Source organism: Nycticebus coucang, chromosome 13 (genome assembly GCF_027406575.1).
Source record: "Nycticebus coucang isolate mNycCou1 chromosome 13, mNycCou1.pri, whole genome shotgun sequence".
Taxonomy (NCBI): Eukaryota; Metazoa; Chordata; class Mammalia; order Primates; family Lorisidae; genus Nycticebus; species Nycticebus coucang.
Window position 1 is genome coordinate 30,680,195 of NC_069792.1, and position 17,305 is coordinate 30,697,499.

The 17,305-nt window shown below is 40.5% G+C and overlaps 1 protein-coding gene and 1 pseudogene across 9 annotated transcripts in view; one reads left to right on the forward strand and one right to left on the reverse strand.

Annotated features, from left to right (window-relative positions):
* TPD52 (tumor protein D52) overlaps positions 1-17,305 on the reverse strand; it is a 168,005-nt gene that overhangs the window by 18,165 nt on the left and 132,535 nt on the right. For all 8 annotated transcript variants that reach the window (XM_053558589.1, XM_053558588.1, XM_053558586.1 and 5 more), the window contains exon 3: positions 1,267-1,415. In XM_053558589.1, the coding sequence (XP_053414564.1) occupies positions 1,267-1,415 (149 nt within the window). The remainder of the gene's footprint in view (positions 1-1,266; positions 1,416-17,305) is intronic.
* On the forward strand, positions 8,305-9,180 carry LOC128563263 (40S ribosomal protein S2-like; annotated as a pseudogene). Its single transcript, XR_008373771.1, has one exon. The product of XR_008373771.1 is annotated as a 40S ribosomal protein S2-like (transcript).

Consider the following 17,305-nt stretch of genomic DNA (forward strand, 5'->3'; position numbering starts at 1 on the left):
CCTTCCTTTTTCACATAAGCCAAACAAAACAAAAAATGAAATCAAATTCCTCAGATCCCTTTTACAACTTGATCTGCTAGAAAAGGGCCAGAAATAAGAAGCAGATTGGGATAAGTAGGACCCATTTGTTTTATTATGCAAATAAATTGTATGGGCATAAAGAACGTCTTATAAAAAATTTGCACATCTGTATAGCTATCAAATAAGGACCTGCTAGACTTTCAACAGAATATGCATAAGATGTAATACTTAAAATGATCCTATATTTGCTATAATGCAAAGATACAATTTGCACCTCCTTCCCAGCTACCCAGGGATTAGAGCAGGGAAAAACAAAAACAAAACCAACCACCACCCACCAAAAACCAGAATAAAAGAATATGGTGTCTACCAAAAAAGTTAAGACCCCCATATTTATGGAGCATTTTTACTTACCCTGCCAAGATCAAATACCAAAAACAAACAAGGTTTATGGTAACATAGTCAAAAGACTAATTTCCTGAGTGTTTTTCCACTGTCAATTTATATGGCAAAAAATGGACCAAAAGAACAGGCACGTGAGAACCATCATGTTAGAGGCAGTTGGCCTCACTGCTGACAGTTGAATTGTAAAACAACTCTAAGCTCACCAGCTCAGCAGATGGCCCTGAATACAGAAGACAGAGCAGTTCTGACTCTCTTGCTAGAAGCTTGCTCCTACTTGTGCCAGGGAAGAAAACTGCCTCATGATAATACTGTATCATAATACGTGTGACCAAAAAGACAGAAAGCTTAAGAGACTGGAGTCTGCCACAAGCACACATGAGAGACTGTGACCCAAGAACCAGACAATCTTATAATACACACAGAGCAGAGTAAAAAAAAAAAAAAAAAAAAAAATACTGTCTCTAGACGTGAGTTCAAAGTCTTGACTTCACATTTTGAGAGATGTGTGAACTCAAAACTTATCTGAGCCTGTTTTCTTAGGGTTATCTCACCTCCCACTCCACTGGGTTACCCTGAGGGTTAAATGACACAACACAGACATGTGGAATCTGGCAAGTAAATATAACATTTTGAGGCTGGTTGTCTTTCTATTCCCTAGAACAAATGATCTGGAAAAACAAAGTTATAAAAGAGGGAGGTACGCTTGAGAGTAAGAAAGAAAATGCCCTGTGTAGTCCAAAGGAAAGCTGCAGAAGCATCCTCATCCTTCTCCCGCCCTCCCCAGATGAGCAGCAGTGTCCTTTCCACTCTCTAGAACGAGGTATAACCAAGGGAACATACGCAGATGTTGCTGTCACATCTTGCCATCCTTTGGCAATATTCTGTTTTAGTTCTTGTAGTGAACTGATTCCAAGTTTCCGCTTGATCTCTGCCAGGTGCTTCTCTTTTGCTGCTAACACTTGAGACAGAGTCTGAATTTCTTCTTCCACCTATGAAGAAGGGGGTGGGGTAGAAGTACAGCAACAGTAATTCATAAGATTATTCGTGTAAAACTATACCCAAAATTCTAGAGTCATTTTAAAAAGTTTTGTGATTTATCTTTCTATTTAAAAACAATATGTAATGTTAAATACATTGGTTACATGCTCATCTTCCCTGAACAGCTTCTCTTTTCTCTTCCATGGTACCTCTTTATAGCCCCATCTTTACTTATCCTTGGCCTTCTCCCCTCTCCCTGTACTTCCTTACTTAGCTATCTATATAGTCTAGGGCTCCAACACTCTACAGTCACGGAGAATAAAACTACTCTAACATTCACTCTCCTAACCTTGGTGTCCACCTCTCTACTAGCCACTTCTACATGGATGCCCCCCAAACTCCGATTCGTATACAAACCATAATACCTATCCCCCACCAAAACACAATAAAGCCAAACCCACCTCCAACCTTGCATATTTCATATAGTTGATACTAGATATGTCAGTTCCAGTTTCTGCCAAAGCCACAGTCATAATAAATCAAACTGTCTCCCCCCAGAGAGCCTTGCAGAAGTCCCATGTGGACCCCTTGCTGCTGATGGTCCATAGATAGCAAGGTGGTTAGAGATGGGCCCCTGACCCAAGGCCAGCCACCCAACAGATGGGCCAGGAAACAGTGATGAGCCTCGTGGGGAAAAGAGGTGCTCAATTAACCAATCTCTCTTACCAAGAAAAATGGTTTTAGAACTGCGATAACATTGAGTAGAAGATGGAACAACTTGAAGACAGATACCTTGAGGGACAGGTAGGACGCAGGGAGATTATGAGATGTTATGGAAAGCTTGAATACATTTGTCCCTTGTTGGGTAAATAGTTTGCAATAATTTTTTCCCCATGTTACAGGTTGTAATACAAGCCAAAACAGCAAGCAAAAACTATGAAGAAAAGAATAAAACTAGCAGAGGCTCGGTGCTCACAGCGTAGTGGTTACAGCACTGGCCACATGCACTGAGGATGGTGGGTTTGAACCCAGCCCAGGCCAGCTAAACAAGAATGACAACTGCAACAAAAAAACCACCAGGTGTTGTGGCGGGTACCTGTAGTCCCAGCTACTTGGGAGGCTGAGGCAAGAGAATCACTTAAGCCCAAGAGTTTGAGGTTGCTGTGAGCTGTTAGGCCATGGCACTCTCCCGAGGGCAAAATAGTGAGACTGTCTCAAAAAACAAACAAACAAACAAAAAACTAGCAGAGTAGAAGAAAAAGCTAAGCCAGGAAAACAGAGAAAAGAGCAAACTCAGAGAAATGGACACCATGTGGAAGAGGCTTTTTATCCTAGGAAGCTGAAAAACTGGATCCCTAAAGTATATTCATCAAGATCCTACAGCCTTAAAGAAATGCTTTTCCTGGCTTGTCACAGTCACATTCTCCGCCCTGACCCACATAACACTTCCATGATTTCAAAAACAACATGCCTTTTAAAAACAACATGTAGCTTTGGGACTGGGTGGGGGAAAAAACATAGTATTACTAAGTAAAATTTTTTCACTGCTAATTAAATCTTTGGAGAACATGAAATGAAGAAAACTAGTATAATGAAGAAGGACTTGTGAAATGTGATGCAGCTGCCAAAAACAAAAAAACAAACAAAAAAACAAACAACCCCCCCCCCCCACAAGCCCTACAGCAAAGCTCTCAGACAGCACTAAATGGATATAGGTCCAGAACAAACAGACAATCTTCCATGTGTGTTAGATAGGCTCTCAAGTATTATGGAAGTCGCATTTTAAGATGTACATTGACAAGGGAAATATGAGAAGGGAAAAAAAAAATGGAATGAAAAGGTTCAGAATTAAGCAAATTAAATAATTTTTCCAAAGCCACTGAATAATGCAGGAACCAGAATTTCACCCCAGCATATCTAACTTCGCTTCTCAATTTGCTAGCTAAATTCTCATGCCTTTCCAATTCCTTTCTCTTTATCCCAAACTCCCAATCTTCAGATGCTTCAAAGAATAGACTTGAATGTTAAGTGTCCTACCTCTCAGCACTTTTCTGAGGTACTCATTTTCTCCAATGAGAGTTGGAAAGACCACTGTAAATATTTCTGAACAATGCACAACAGTTTCTCTGCTTGCGTTGGTTAAACTGTGCTGCAACATAGCTAACCCAGCACGTTATAGCCACAATGCCTTAATTCAACAATTGCATTTATAAAAATATAGAATCTACCTTTTGTATTTATCACCACAGACAAAAATCAACTCAAAATAGATTAAAGATTTAAAAGCAAGACCTGAAACTAAAATCTACTAGTAGAAACCATAGAAGAAGTGCTTCAGGACATTGGTCTCGGCAAATAGTTTATGGCTAAGATGTAAAAAGCACAGACAACAAAAGCAAAAATAGACAAATGGGACCATATTAAACTAAAAAGCTTTTGCACAGCAAAGGAAAGAGTTAACAGAGTAAATAGACAACTTGTAAAATGGGAAAAAATAATCACAAACTATTCACCCAACAAGAGACTAATAATATCCAGAATGTACAAGAATCTCAAATAATTAAACAGCAAAAGAAACCCCCAAAACCAAAACAAAAAAACAACCAATCCAATTAAAAAATGGACAAAGGATCTGAACAGACACTTCTCAAAAGAAGACATACTTTGTAGCCCTCAGAGTACCGGGAGTCATAGCTCATAACTGACCAATAAATAGTATATGAAAAAATATTCACATCCCTAATCATTATAGAAATACAAATCAAAACCAAGATATCTAGGGAGGCGCCTGTGGCTCAATGAGTGGGACACCAGCCCCATATACCGAGGGTGGTGGGTTCAAACCCAGCCCCGGCCAAATGCAACAATAAAAATAGCTGGGCCTTGTGCTGGACGCCTGTAGTCCCAGCTACTTGGAGGCTGAGGCAAGAGAATTGCATAAGCCCAAGAACTGGCGGTTGCTGTGAGCTGTGATTCCACACCACTCTACCAAGGGTGACAAAGACTCTGTCTCTGAAAACAAAAATACAAAAAAAAAAAAAAAAACACACAAGATATCTAATCTCAGGTTAGAATGGCTACTGTCAAAAACAGAAAAATAGGCTTGGTGCCTGTAGCTCAAGCAGCTAGGGCGCCAGCCACATACACGGGACCTGGCAGGTTCGAATCCAGCCCAGGCCTGCCAAACAACAATGACAACTACAACCAAAAAATAGCCAAGCATTGTGGTGTGTCCCTGTAGTCCCAGCTACTTGAGAGGGTGCGGTAAGAGAATCACTTACGCTCAAGAGTTTGGGGTTGCTATGAGCTATGATGCCACGGCACTCTACCCAGGGTGACAGCTTGAGACTCTGTCTCAAATATATAAATAAGTAAATAAGTAAACAGAAAAATAGGCTAGGCACAGTGGCTCACACTGAGGCAGGTGGATTGCCTGAGCTCAGGAGTTCCAGACCAGCCTAAGCAAGAGCAAGATCCCATCTCTAAAAACCAGCCAGGCATTGTGGTAGCACCTGTAGATCCAGCTACCTGGGAGGCTGAGGCAAGAGGATCACTTGAGCAAAAGAGTTTGAGGTTGCTGTGAGCTATGACATCAGGGGAAATCTACTGAGGGCTACAAAGTGAGACTCTGTCTCAAAAAAAAAAATAAAATAAAATAAAAAAAGTACAAAAATAAAAAATGCTGACAATGATGTAGAAAAAAACTTTTACACTTTGTTGGTGGTAATGTAGGGTAGCCATTATAGAAAACAGTATGACGAGTTCTCAGAAAACTACAGATATAACTACCACACGATTCAGCAATCCCACTATTGGGTATTTATCCAAAGGGAAAGAAATCAGTACATCAAAGGGGTATGTGCACTCCTGTGTTTATTGCAGCTCTATTCAAATGCCCAAGATATGGAATTAATCTAAATATCTACCAACAGACAAATGAATAAGAAAACACAATGGAATATGATTTAGCCATGAAAAGAATAAAAACTCCTGTCATTCACTGGAGGTCATAGTGAGCCTGGAAGTCAACATGTTAAACATATTGTTCATGGAAGCTAAATAAATTTTGAGCCCATAGAAATACAGAGTAGAACTGGGGGCTGGAAAGGATCCGTGGAATGGAGAATAGACACAAGCTGGCTAACAAATACAAAAGTATAACTAGACAGTGGTCCCCCAAGCATGTGCTCCCATCTTCCCTGCTAGTCTCCTCTGCTCTGAAAGGTCCCAGGTGGCTCTTCCATAGCCTCTGTGGCTCTGTGACAGGCAATCACTAGGAGATCTCCATATGGGAGAAGAAGCTAGGAAACATGATGTTTCAGCAAATGATAAGAAGTGAAGGCCTTTGGTCCCTACAGTGTGGCACAGCAAGGAAGGTCAGCATAGCTTCTCTATTCTTCTAAGAGGAAGCTGTGCTAAAGAGAACCCCGGAGCCTGATCTGCCAGCAACAAGGATACACAAGATGGTGGACGAGAGACATCTGTTGCCAGATCAACTGAGAAAAAGAGAGAGTTTCAGATGAAAAAGCATAGCCCAGGTATAACTGAGAGAAGAGTGCCAAAATCTACTGCAGAGTCCACAGAAAGAAGCTGCAGAGCAGAACAAAATTTTAGCAGAAATCGACTTCTGAGGAATTTGGAGTCCCATGGAAAGAATAGGTGGGGTGTTTGTTTCTCTTTCCCTCACATCTCCGGCAGACTGCAGGCTCCCCAACTGTTATAAAGCTCTTCTACCCACACAAACTCAAGTGCTGCTGCCATCAGTGAACTGTAAGCAGAGCACCAATTAATGTACACAGCTATGATTTAATAAAAAAAAAAAAAAAACAGAACAGAGCACCAGGCTACCAGCCATCTAGGTGTGGCTCCCCCTCACTACTGACCCAAGCGGAGGCAGTGGGTACCATATCATTTTTCCACCCACTGTGTGCCTTTGTTCTCCCTAGGGAGAACAACTGTCTTCATGAAACCCCACACAAACACTGCCCAACACCTGCTTGGACTGCCATAGCCACAGGGTCCAGTAGTTCCTAAGGGAAATTGTGTGATCCCAAAGATTGGACACTCAGGGAGAGGAGAGTGCAGCAAGCTGGGGGCAGGAGGACCAGCGTCCCACTCCTCTTCCATTCTAACTTTCCTTTCCCCCTCCTCTGCTGACTGCTACTAACATAGCCTTGGCAGTTCCTGCCTAAGGTCAGCATGGATGTTCCAGGGGATAATTAAACCAGGGCACTCAGGAGAGGCTGCTTTCAATGCTGCTGTGCCTGCCACACCCAGGCTTCCACAGAAAGTGAGGCTCATGCCTTTCCCCTTAAAAACTCACAACAGACAAGCTCAGCACCCATAGCTCAGGGAGTAGGGCACTAGCCACATGTACCAAAGCTGGTGGGTTTGAGCCTGGCCCATGTAGGATAATATTTAGAAATAAACATATCCTACACCAAGCACACAAAGTGAATTCAGTGTGAGTTTAAAATGACTTGCTGTTCTTCCTGAGGCTTAAGGGACCTGGGCCCCACTGGGACACACACAGAGTTGGCTTCACTGTAGTTAAACATTCCATAAGCCATTTCTCTGAAGCTGTGCACCCTGTGAAGCCTGAGATCAAAGGGCATGCTGCCCTTCCTCAGAGATACAGGCCAGAGTGTATGTTAACAACATATTGTCAGAGGTCTATACGTGCTCTGCCCTGAGGAGAAGACACAGTCGTTACTTCATACTGAGTAAACTGAGTGAATGCTTGAAGATATTCTTCCATTAACTCTGTTCCCCTGTGGCTACTTTTTTCTTTATGATTTTGTCTACACACCTGCCCAGAGATTAGTCAGTGTTTAGAAGAAGATGTTTACTGCAAAAGTGATTGTGTTGATGTGGTAACAGGATATTTCCTTCTTAGTTGATTTCAGATAGGTAAATTGAGGTAATGGTGAAACTAATAGATAATAGATTAAGTGTGTACGTGACTAGAAAGGTATAAAATCAAACCCCTAAATAAAGATCTTCACTACACACCATCTCATCTCATGTAGTCTGTTTCTTGACTTAATAATTACAGGAGCAAGTTCACACCCACAGCAAAGCTGCTGTTCATTCGTGTCTACGGTCACCCAACAGACTGGGCCTGATAAACACCAATGACAACTGCAACAGCAACAAAAGAAAACAGCCAGGTGTTGTGGCGGGCACCTGTAGTCCCAGCTACTTGGGAGGCTGATGCAAGAGAATCACTTAAACCCAAGAGTTTAAGGTTGCTGTGAGCTGTGATGCCATGGCACTCTACCAAGGGCAATATAGTGAGACTCTGTCTCAAAACAAAAACAAAAACAAAATAAAAAACAAAAAAAAACCCACAGCTTCCTGCCCACCAGCCCTAGTGGCACCTGTCTGACTGCTCCAGCGGAGTAGGACATATCCCAAAGTAAAGGGACATTAAGCCTGCTTGAGCACTCCATGGGCAAGTTGGACCAGCATGCTTCTCCCTGCCACAATCAAGGGTTGAACTCCTCCCTGCCACAATCAAGGGTTGAACTCAGGGGATCAGAGGACAGGTCGGAAGGCCAGATCTTGTACCCACCCGTAGGACTTGATTATGTCTTTCAGAAGCAAAGAGATGAGATGTGTGAAATGACCTTGAAAGAGGAAGGAATCCACACAGGCAAAACTAAAAGGACAGTGTGATGGTCCAAGCTGCAGCACACCCACAGAGCACTACCTCTTCCCCAACAGGAAAGCTGTGCTTTCAGTATTGGGGGGCGGGAGGGGTACTAGGCAGAAAAGCTCACTCCCGGTCTCAGCACTGCTGATGGGCTGGTTTGGGCTGCTGCTTGTGGCCAGGTGCTGGAGGGAGATCTGCAGGGCAACAGAAGTAGCAGAAGAGTTTTTTTCCCACGAAAACATCAAATGGCGGATGACGCCCTGGTGCATCGGGAGGGTCTGGAGGCCCCGGGGGGCCTGGAATGGGAGACCGTGGTGGTTTCCATGGAGGCTTCAGCAGCGGCATCCGGGGCCAGGGTCAAGGCCGAGGCCACGGAGCTTGCGGAGGCAAGGCCGAGGACAAAGAGTGGATGCCCGTCACCAAGCTGGGTCGCCTGGTCAAGGACATGAAGATCAAAATCCCTGGAGGAGAATCTGAGATCACTGATTTTTTTCTTGGGGGCATCTCTCAAGGATAAAGTTTTGAAGATTATGCTAGTGCAAAAACAGACCTGCGCTGGCCAGCGGACCAGGTTCAAGGCGTTTGTTGCCATTGGGGACTACAATGGCCATGTAGGTCTGGGTGTTAAGTGTTCCAAGGAAGTAGCCACTGCCATCCAAGGGGCCATCATCCTGGCCAAGCTCTCTATTGTCCCAGTGTGGAGAGGCTACTGGGGGAATAAGATCGGCAAGCCTCACACTGTTTCTTGTAAGGTGACAGGCCACTGTGGCTCTGTGCTGGTGCGTCTCATCCCTGCTCCTAGAGGAGCTGGCACTGTCTCACCGCCTGTGCCTAAGAAGCTGCTAATGACGGCTGGGATCGATGACTGCTACACTTCAGCCAGGGGCTGCACTGCCCTGGGCACCTTGGCCAAGGCCACTTTTGATGCCATTTCCAAGACCTACAGCTATCTCACTCCTGACCTCTGGAAAGAGACAGTGTTCACCATGTCTCCTTACCAAAAATTCACTGACCATCTTGTCAAGACCCACACCAGAGTCTCTGTGCAGAGGACCCAGGCTCCAGCTGTGGCTACAACATAGGGTTTTTATACAATAATAATAAAGTGAATTAAGTCTGTTTAAAAAAAAAAAAAATGAAGTAGCAGAAGAGTAAAGTTCACCCCCACCTGCTAGACTGTAAATTCCAGGCTGCCTCTCCCCAACAAGCAGACTTTTTAGCCTGGTGTGCTTGCCTCAGCCCCTTGCTGTGGCTTTCCCCAGCAGCAGAAAGCCAATCACTGACCCTTACTGAGACAGCTCTTGTGCCTGTCTTTGTGGAGCCTGAACACAGGCTTGCCTAGCCCAGCCTTGCCCGGCTCAGCCTCACTCCTCCAGCCACCTCTGCCCAAGTGGAAAATAAGGTGTCCCTGGGATCTCCAGGGCCCTGCCCACCACCTGGGACATCTGAGTGCTTCTCCTGATGGAATACAGCCAGACAGACGCAGGCCCACAAAATGCCACGATGGCTGACCCTCTTCTCTCAGCGCCACCTACTGGCAGGGAGGACAACTTGTACAGCCCCTTACAGCACTTAACTGATTTAATAACTGGGTGCCTGACTCCTACCCAAGGGCACCACCTGCTGAGATTAAACTGTACATCCCTATATATTAATACTTCATACTGTTACAAAGTCCATAGGGCTGGGGAAAGAAAAAGATTTCAAAGACCTCCATTTCCCTGCTCAAAAAGAGCCAGGGAATCTGCCCACATACACAGTACACCACCACTACAGCCTACAATTGGCAATTGAGAAAACAAAAACACTAAGGCTCTCTGTAGCCAAAGTATCCATCCAGAACCTAGACCCCCAAAGTTACCCACAAGCAAAACCAAAGGTCCTATCCAACATACACTACAGGTACATCCTTAAAGAGAAGAGAGGGGAAAAGCAAAAGAAAATTAAAAAACGAGACAGCTGCTCCAGGTGAGAAGGATCAGTGCAAGAGCTCCAGAATTACAAAAAAATCCAAGTGAAAGAATACCACCACCACCCCCAACCCCCACATATACAAGTTCAAACAGAACTTCTGGAAAAGAAAATTTCATTCAGGAAAATACAACACACAGTAGAAACTTTAATAGACTAGAGCACTAGGACCAAATAGAAAAAAAAAAATTCAGAGCTTAAAGACTACTCTTTCGAATTAACCTAGTCAAAAATAAGGAATAAAGAACCAAGAGAAATGGACAAAGTCTCCAAGAAATATTGAATTGTGTAAAGAAGAAAAAATATAAAAATCATGGGTATCTCCAAGGGAGAAAAACAAAAAGCTAAAGGACTAGAAAACCTATACGAGGGAATAATTGAGGAAAACTTCCCTGGTCTTGTTAATATGTAGATATCTAGATATAAGAAGGTCAACAAGAGATTCATTATAAAAAGGATATACTCAGGCTTGTAGCCATCAGACTGGCCTAAATTAATGTGAAGGAGAAACTCCTATCAGCCATGAGGCAAAAATATCAAGTAAAAAAGGAAAACACATCAGAGTAACAGACTTCTTAACAGAAACCTTAAAAGACAGAAGGGACTGAGGTCCTATCTTTGGTTTTCTTACACATAATAAATGTTAGCCAAAAATTATGTATCCTGCAAAACTAAGCTTCATAAATGGAGAAACAAAATATTTCCTAGACAAGTAAGCATTAAGGAAATTTGTCACCACTAGATCTGCCCTAGAGAAATACTCAAATGTGCTCTGAAACTTAAAGAAAAAAATGGCTAGGGCAGCACCTGTGGCTCAGTGAGTAGGGCCCTGGCCCCATATACCGAGTGTGTTGGGTTTGAACCTGGCCTCAGCCAAACTGCAACAAAAAACATAGCCGGGCATTGTGGCGGACACCTGTAGTCCCAGCTACTCACGAGGCTGAGGTAAGAGAATCACCTAAGCCCAAGAGCTGAAGGTTGCTGTGACCTGTGACACCACAGCACTCTACCAAGGGAAACAAAGTGAGACTCTGTCTCTAAAGAAAAAAGAAAAAATGGCTGATACTGCCCCGTGTAGTACTCCAAAGTAAAACCTCTCAAAACAGTAACAATAAGAGAGAATGCAAAGCAATTGGTAACAATAAACATGGTAACTGGCACAGTATTTCACTTATTATTAACATTAAATGTCAACATTCTAAATGTCCCATTTAAAAGATATTGATTGGCAAAATGTATTTTAAAAAATCTGCTGTGTCCAAGAAATCCATTTAACACACATTCTCATAGACTCAAAAAGGGATGAAAAAACTCCACATGAATGGAAATGAAAAACAAGTACGAATAGCTATTTTTATATCAGAGAAAAGAGACTTTATGTCAACAACACTGGAAAAAGACAAAGATGGTCATTATATGATGATCAAGGCATCAATGCAACAGAAGATACAATAATCCTAAATATACATGCAGTCTTATATTCATAAAACAAATACTTCTAGACTTAAGGAAATGAAGAGTAACATAAAAACAGTGGGAGACTACCATACTCCACTGGCAGAAGAGGATAGACTATCAAGGCAGAAAATCATCAAAGCAACACTCCAATGAGACACTGAAACAAATGGACCTAACAGACGTTTACAGAACATTCCACCCAACCTGCAGAATATAACATTCTTCTCATCAGCACATGGTATATTCTCCAAGATAGAGCATATCTTAAAACACAAAAGGTCACAAAACAAGTCTCATCAAACTTTAAAAACTGAAATCAGTGGTATATGTATACCATGGAATACTATTCAGCCATCAAAAAAAATGGAGACTTTACATCCTTCGTATTAACCTGGATGGAAGTGGAAGACATTATTCTTAGTAAAGCATCACAAGAATGGAGAAGCATGAATCCTATGTACTCAATCTTGATATGAGGACAATTAATGACAATTAAGGTTATGGGGGGGGGAAGCAGAAAGAGGGATGGAGGGAGGGGGGTGGGGCCTTAGTGTATGTCACACTTTATGGGGGCAAGACATGATTGCAAGAGGGACTTTACCTAACAATTGCAATCAGTGTAACTGGCTTATTGTACCCTCAATGAATCCCCAACAATAAAAAAAAAAAAAAAAGGAGAAGAAAAAAAAAAAAAAAACTGAAATCATACCATGTATCTTCTCAGACTATAGTGGAATAGAACTAGAAATTGGTTCCAAGAGTAACTCTCAAAACAGTAAAAATTTGTGGAAATTAAGCAGTCTGCTGCTGAGCAATCTTTGAGTCAACGATGTTATCAAGAAGGAAATTTAAAAAAATTTTAATTGAATAACGATGGTGACACAAACTATCAAAAAAAGTCTCTGGGATACAGCAAAAAGCAGTGCTAAGAGGGAAATTTATAGCACTACAAGCTTATATCAAGAAGACAGAAAGATCACAAATTAACCTAAGGCGGCGCCTGTGGCTCAGGGAGTAGGGCACCGGTTCCATATGCCGGAGGTGGCGGGTTCAAACCCAGCCCTGGCCAAAAAAAAAAAAAAAAAAAATCACAAAATAAATAAATAAATAAATAAAAAACAAAAAAACAAATTAACAACCTAATGTCTCATCATAAGGAATTAGAAAAACAAGAACCAAGCCCAGAGCTAGCAGAAGACAAGAAATAGCAAAGATCAGAGCAGAACTAAATGAAACTGAAACCAAAAAATAATATAAAGGATCACTGAAATGAAAAGTTGTTCTCTGAAAAGACATCCATATTGATAGAGCACTAGTTTGAATAACCAAGAAGAGGATTCAACTGCCTTCAATCCTAAGTGAAAAGACGACATTACAACCAATACCAATACCACAGAAATACAAACGATCATCCAATACTATTATGAACACTTCAATGCACACAAACTTGAAAATTAAGAGGAAACATATAAATTAGAAACACACAACCTTCCCAAGTTAGAATCAGGAAGAAACAGCAATCCTAAATGGACCAATAATGAATAGAGAGATTGAAATTTCTCAACAACAAAATCTGTGACCAGACTGATTCACAGTCAAAATTTTACCAGACCTACAAAGAACTTGTACCCACCCTACTGAAATGATTCCATGACATCAAGAAGGGAATCCTTCCCAATTCATTCTGTGAAGTCAGTATCATTTTTATACCAAAGCCAGGAAAGGATAAAATAAAGAAAACCACAGACCTATATCCCTTATGAACACAAATGCCAAAGCCCTCAATAAAATACCAGCAAACTGACTTCAACAGCACATCAAAAAGATAATTCACCATGCTAAAGTGGGCTTCATTCCAAGAATAGGGATAGTGTAACATACCCAAGTCAATAAATATGATGCATCACATAAATAGAATTATAATCATATAACCATCTAAATAGATGCAAAAAAGTATGACAAAATCCAACATTACTTCATGATGAAAACTGTCAATAAACTAGACATCAAAGAAATATACCTCAAAATAATAACAGCCATTTATGAAAAACCCACAGCCAACATCATACTTAACAGGAGAAAAGTTGAAAGCATTCTCCTAAAAACTGAGATAAAACAAAGGTGTCCACTGGCACTACTTCTATTCAACATAGCACTGGAAATCCTAGCCAGAGCAATCAGGCAAGAGAAATAAATAAGGGGTATTCAAATCTGGAAAAGAGAAGTCAACTATCACTTTTTGCTGATGATATGATCTTATATCTAGAAAACCCCCAAGACTATACTTACAGAATCCTGGAATTAATAAATTTAGCAAATTCTCAGGTTGCGAAATCAATGTGCACATATCAATAGCATTTCTATACACCAATAACAGTCAAGCTGAAAGTCAAATCACAAAGTACCAATCACAACAGCTATAAGGAAAATTAAATACCTAGGAATATACTTACCCATGGAGGTAAAAGAGAACTATGAAACGCTGAGGTAAAAAAATTAGATGACACAAATGGAAAAACATAACCATGCTCGTTGATTGGCAGAATAAACACTGTTAAAATGTCCGGACTACCCAAAGTGATTTACATATTCAATGCAATCCCCCTGAAAGTGCCAATAGTATATCTCACAGATCTAGAAAACATAATCCTATGCTCTTTTTGGAACCAGACAAGAGCTCAAATTTCTAAAGCAATCTTAAGAAAAATTAATGAATCTGAAGGTATCACATTACCAGACTTCAAACTACACTATAAGGCTATTGTCACCAAAACAGCATGGCATTAGCACAAAAATACAGCACAGAGAACTCAGAAATAAAACCCTCCACTTTCAGGCAACTGATATTTGACAAAGCAGCTGACCACATAAAGGGGGAAAACCTATTCAATAAATGGGGCTGGGAAAACGAGAAAGCCACATGCAGAATAAAACAGGATACATCTTTCTCACAACTCACAAAAATTAATTCAAGAAGGATAAAAGACTCAAATGTAAGGCATGAGGCCATAAAAATTCTGTAAGAAAATGTAGGAAAACTCTTCTAGATAGTGGCCTAGGCAAAGAATTTATGCCTAGACCACAATGGCAATTACAGCCATAATGAAAATGAATAAATAAGACTTGATTAAGTCAAACAGTTTCTGCACAGCTAGGAAAATAATCAATACAACAAACAGATGACCTATAGAATGAGAGAAAATATTCACAAACTATACATCTGATAAAGAACATCCAGAATCTACAAAGAACTCAAATGTGGGGGAGACCTTTAAAAAGTAGGCAAAAGTTGGGGTGGCGCCTGTGACTCAAAGAGTAGGGTGCCAGCCCCATATACCAAGGGTGGCAGATTCAAACCTGGCTCCGGCCAAAGTGCAACAAAGAAATAACCAGGCGTTGTGGCGGGTGCCTGTACTCAGGAGGCTGAGGCAAGAGAAGCACGTAAGTCCAAGAACTAGAGGTTGCTATGAGCTGTGACGCCACAGCCCTCTACCGAGGGCAACAAAGTAAGACTCTGTCTCAAAGAAAAAAAAAAAAAAGAAATAGGCAAAAGACATGAACAGAACTTTTCAAAAGAAGGCATACAAATGGCCAAACAAACACATCAAAAAATGTTCAACGTTACTAATTATCAGGGGAATACAAATTAAAACCACAATGACATATCACCTTACCCTGTTAGAATGGCTTTTATTAAAAAGTCAAAAAAATAAAAGATGCTAGCCTCGATGCAGAGAGAAAGGAAATACTTCTATACTTTTGGCAGGACTGCAAATGAGTACAACCTCTATATAAAACAGCATGGAGATTCCTCAAAGTAGGTCTACCATTTGATACAGCAATCCCACTACTGGGTATATATACGAAGAAAAATAAGTCATTTTATCAAAAAGACACTTGCATCAAATGTTTACTGCAGCACAAGTCACAACTAAAAAGATGTGGAATCAACCCAAGTGCGCATCAATTCATGAGGAGGTTAACAAAATGTGGTATATTCATACAATGGAGTACTACTCAGCCATCAAAATGGATAAATTAATGCCTTTTGCAATAATTTGGATGAAACTGGAGACCATTATCCCAATAGAAGTATATACAGAATGGGAAAACAAAGACTTCATGTACTTGTTTTTATATTGGAACCAACCATTGAGCACATATGTGCACAGAGGGAAGTAAAACTCAGTGGAAATCAAGCAGGGGCGGGGGAAGAAAGGGATACATGAAACGCTACCTAACAGGTACAAGTGATGAGCCCATTTATACCCCTGGCTCAAGCTTATAAAAGTGATCCATGTAACCAAAAACATGTATATCCCCTTAGTATTTTAAAAAATACAGGATTAAAAAAAGACTCCCAGAATTGATAAATTAATTTAGTAGTGTTAGTTTACAAAAATTAGCATACAAAATTAGAATTATTTCTATAACAAACAAGCTTAGAATCAAATAAAAACTCAATCCCATTTGTAGTAGCCACAAAAAAAAAAAAAAAAATACCTTAGGATATATTTAACGGAGGTGAAAAAAATCCATTCAAGAAAAACTACCAAACACTTATGAAAGAAACTGTAGATGACACAAATAGAAAAGAATCTCATGTTCAGGGATTGAAAGAATCAGTATTATTAAAATGTCCATACTGCTAAAAAACAAGCAAACAAACAAATGTCCATACTGCTCAAAATAATTTATAGATTCAATACAATTGCTATCAAGATACCAATATCATTTTTCACAGAATCAAAAAAAAACCTCTAAAATTCATACAGAAACAAAAGCAAAAAAATTCAAAGCAATCCTAAACAAAAAGAATATGGGGGTACTACATTAGCCAACTTCAAATTTTATTAGAAGGAGTTAATAAGCAGAATAGTCACTAGAATAAAAATACACACAGAGACCAGTGGAACAGAATAGAGGGCCTAGAAACAGAAGTCAAATACCTACAAACAAATCATCTTGACAAAGCAGACAAAAGCATACACAGGGGAAAGGACACCATCTCAGTAATGGGGCTAAAAAAACTAGATAGCCTCATGCAGAAGAATGAAACTGCATCCTTATGCCTCACCATATCTAAAAATTAACTCAAGATCAATAAAAGATTTAAATTGTAAGGCCTGAAACCATACAAATATTAGAAGAAACCTAGCAAAAACTATCCTCAATATTTGCCTAGGTAAAGAATTATGGCTAAGACCCCCCAAAACAACAAAAGAAACCTAAATAAGTGAGACATAAACTGCAAAGCTTCTGCACAGCAAAAGACAAACAATGGAGTAAACAGACAACCTACAGAATGAGACAAAGTGTTCACAAGCTATACATCTAACAAAGGCCTAATATTCAGAATCTATAAGAAACTCTAGTGAGCAAGAAAAAAACGACGACAACAACACATAACCCCATTAAGGTATAAAAATGGCCAACACATATATGAATAAAGGCTCAATATCATTAATCATTAGGAAAAAAGAAATTAAAACCATAATGAGATACTATCTTAACCCTGTCAGAATGGCAACTACTAAAAAGTCAAAAAACAATAGATGTTGGTGCGGATGCAGTGAAAGGGGAATGTTTATATACTGCTGGGCACCGGGGTGGGGTGGGGTGGGGGGTGCAAAGTAGTACAACCTGCAGGTAAAACAGCATGGAGATTCCTAACTAAAAGTAAATCTATCATTAAATCCAGCATTCCCACTACAAGGTATCTACCCAGAGGAAGAAGCCATTTTATTTTAAAAAAGACACCTACACCCATATGCTTACCACAGCACAATTCAGAATTGCAAAGATATGAAGATATGA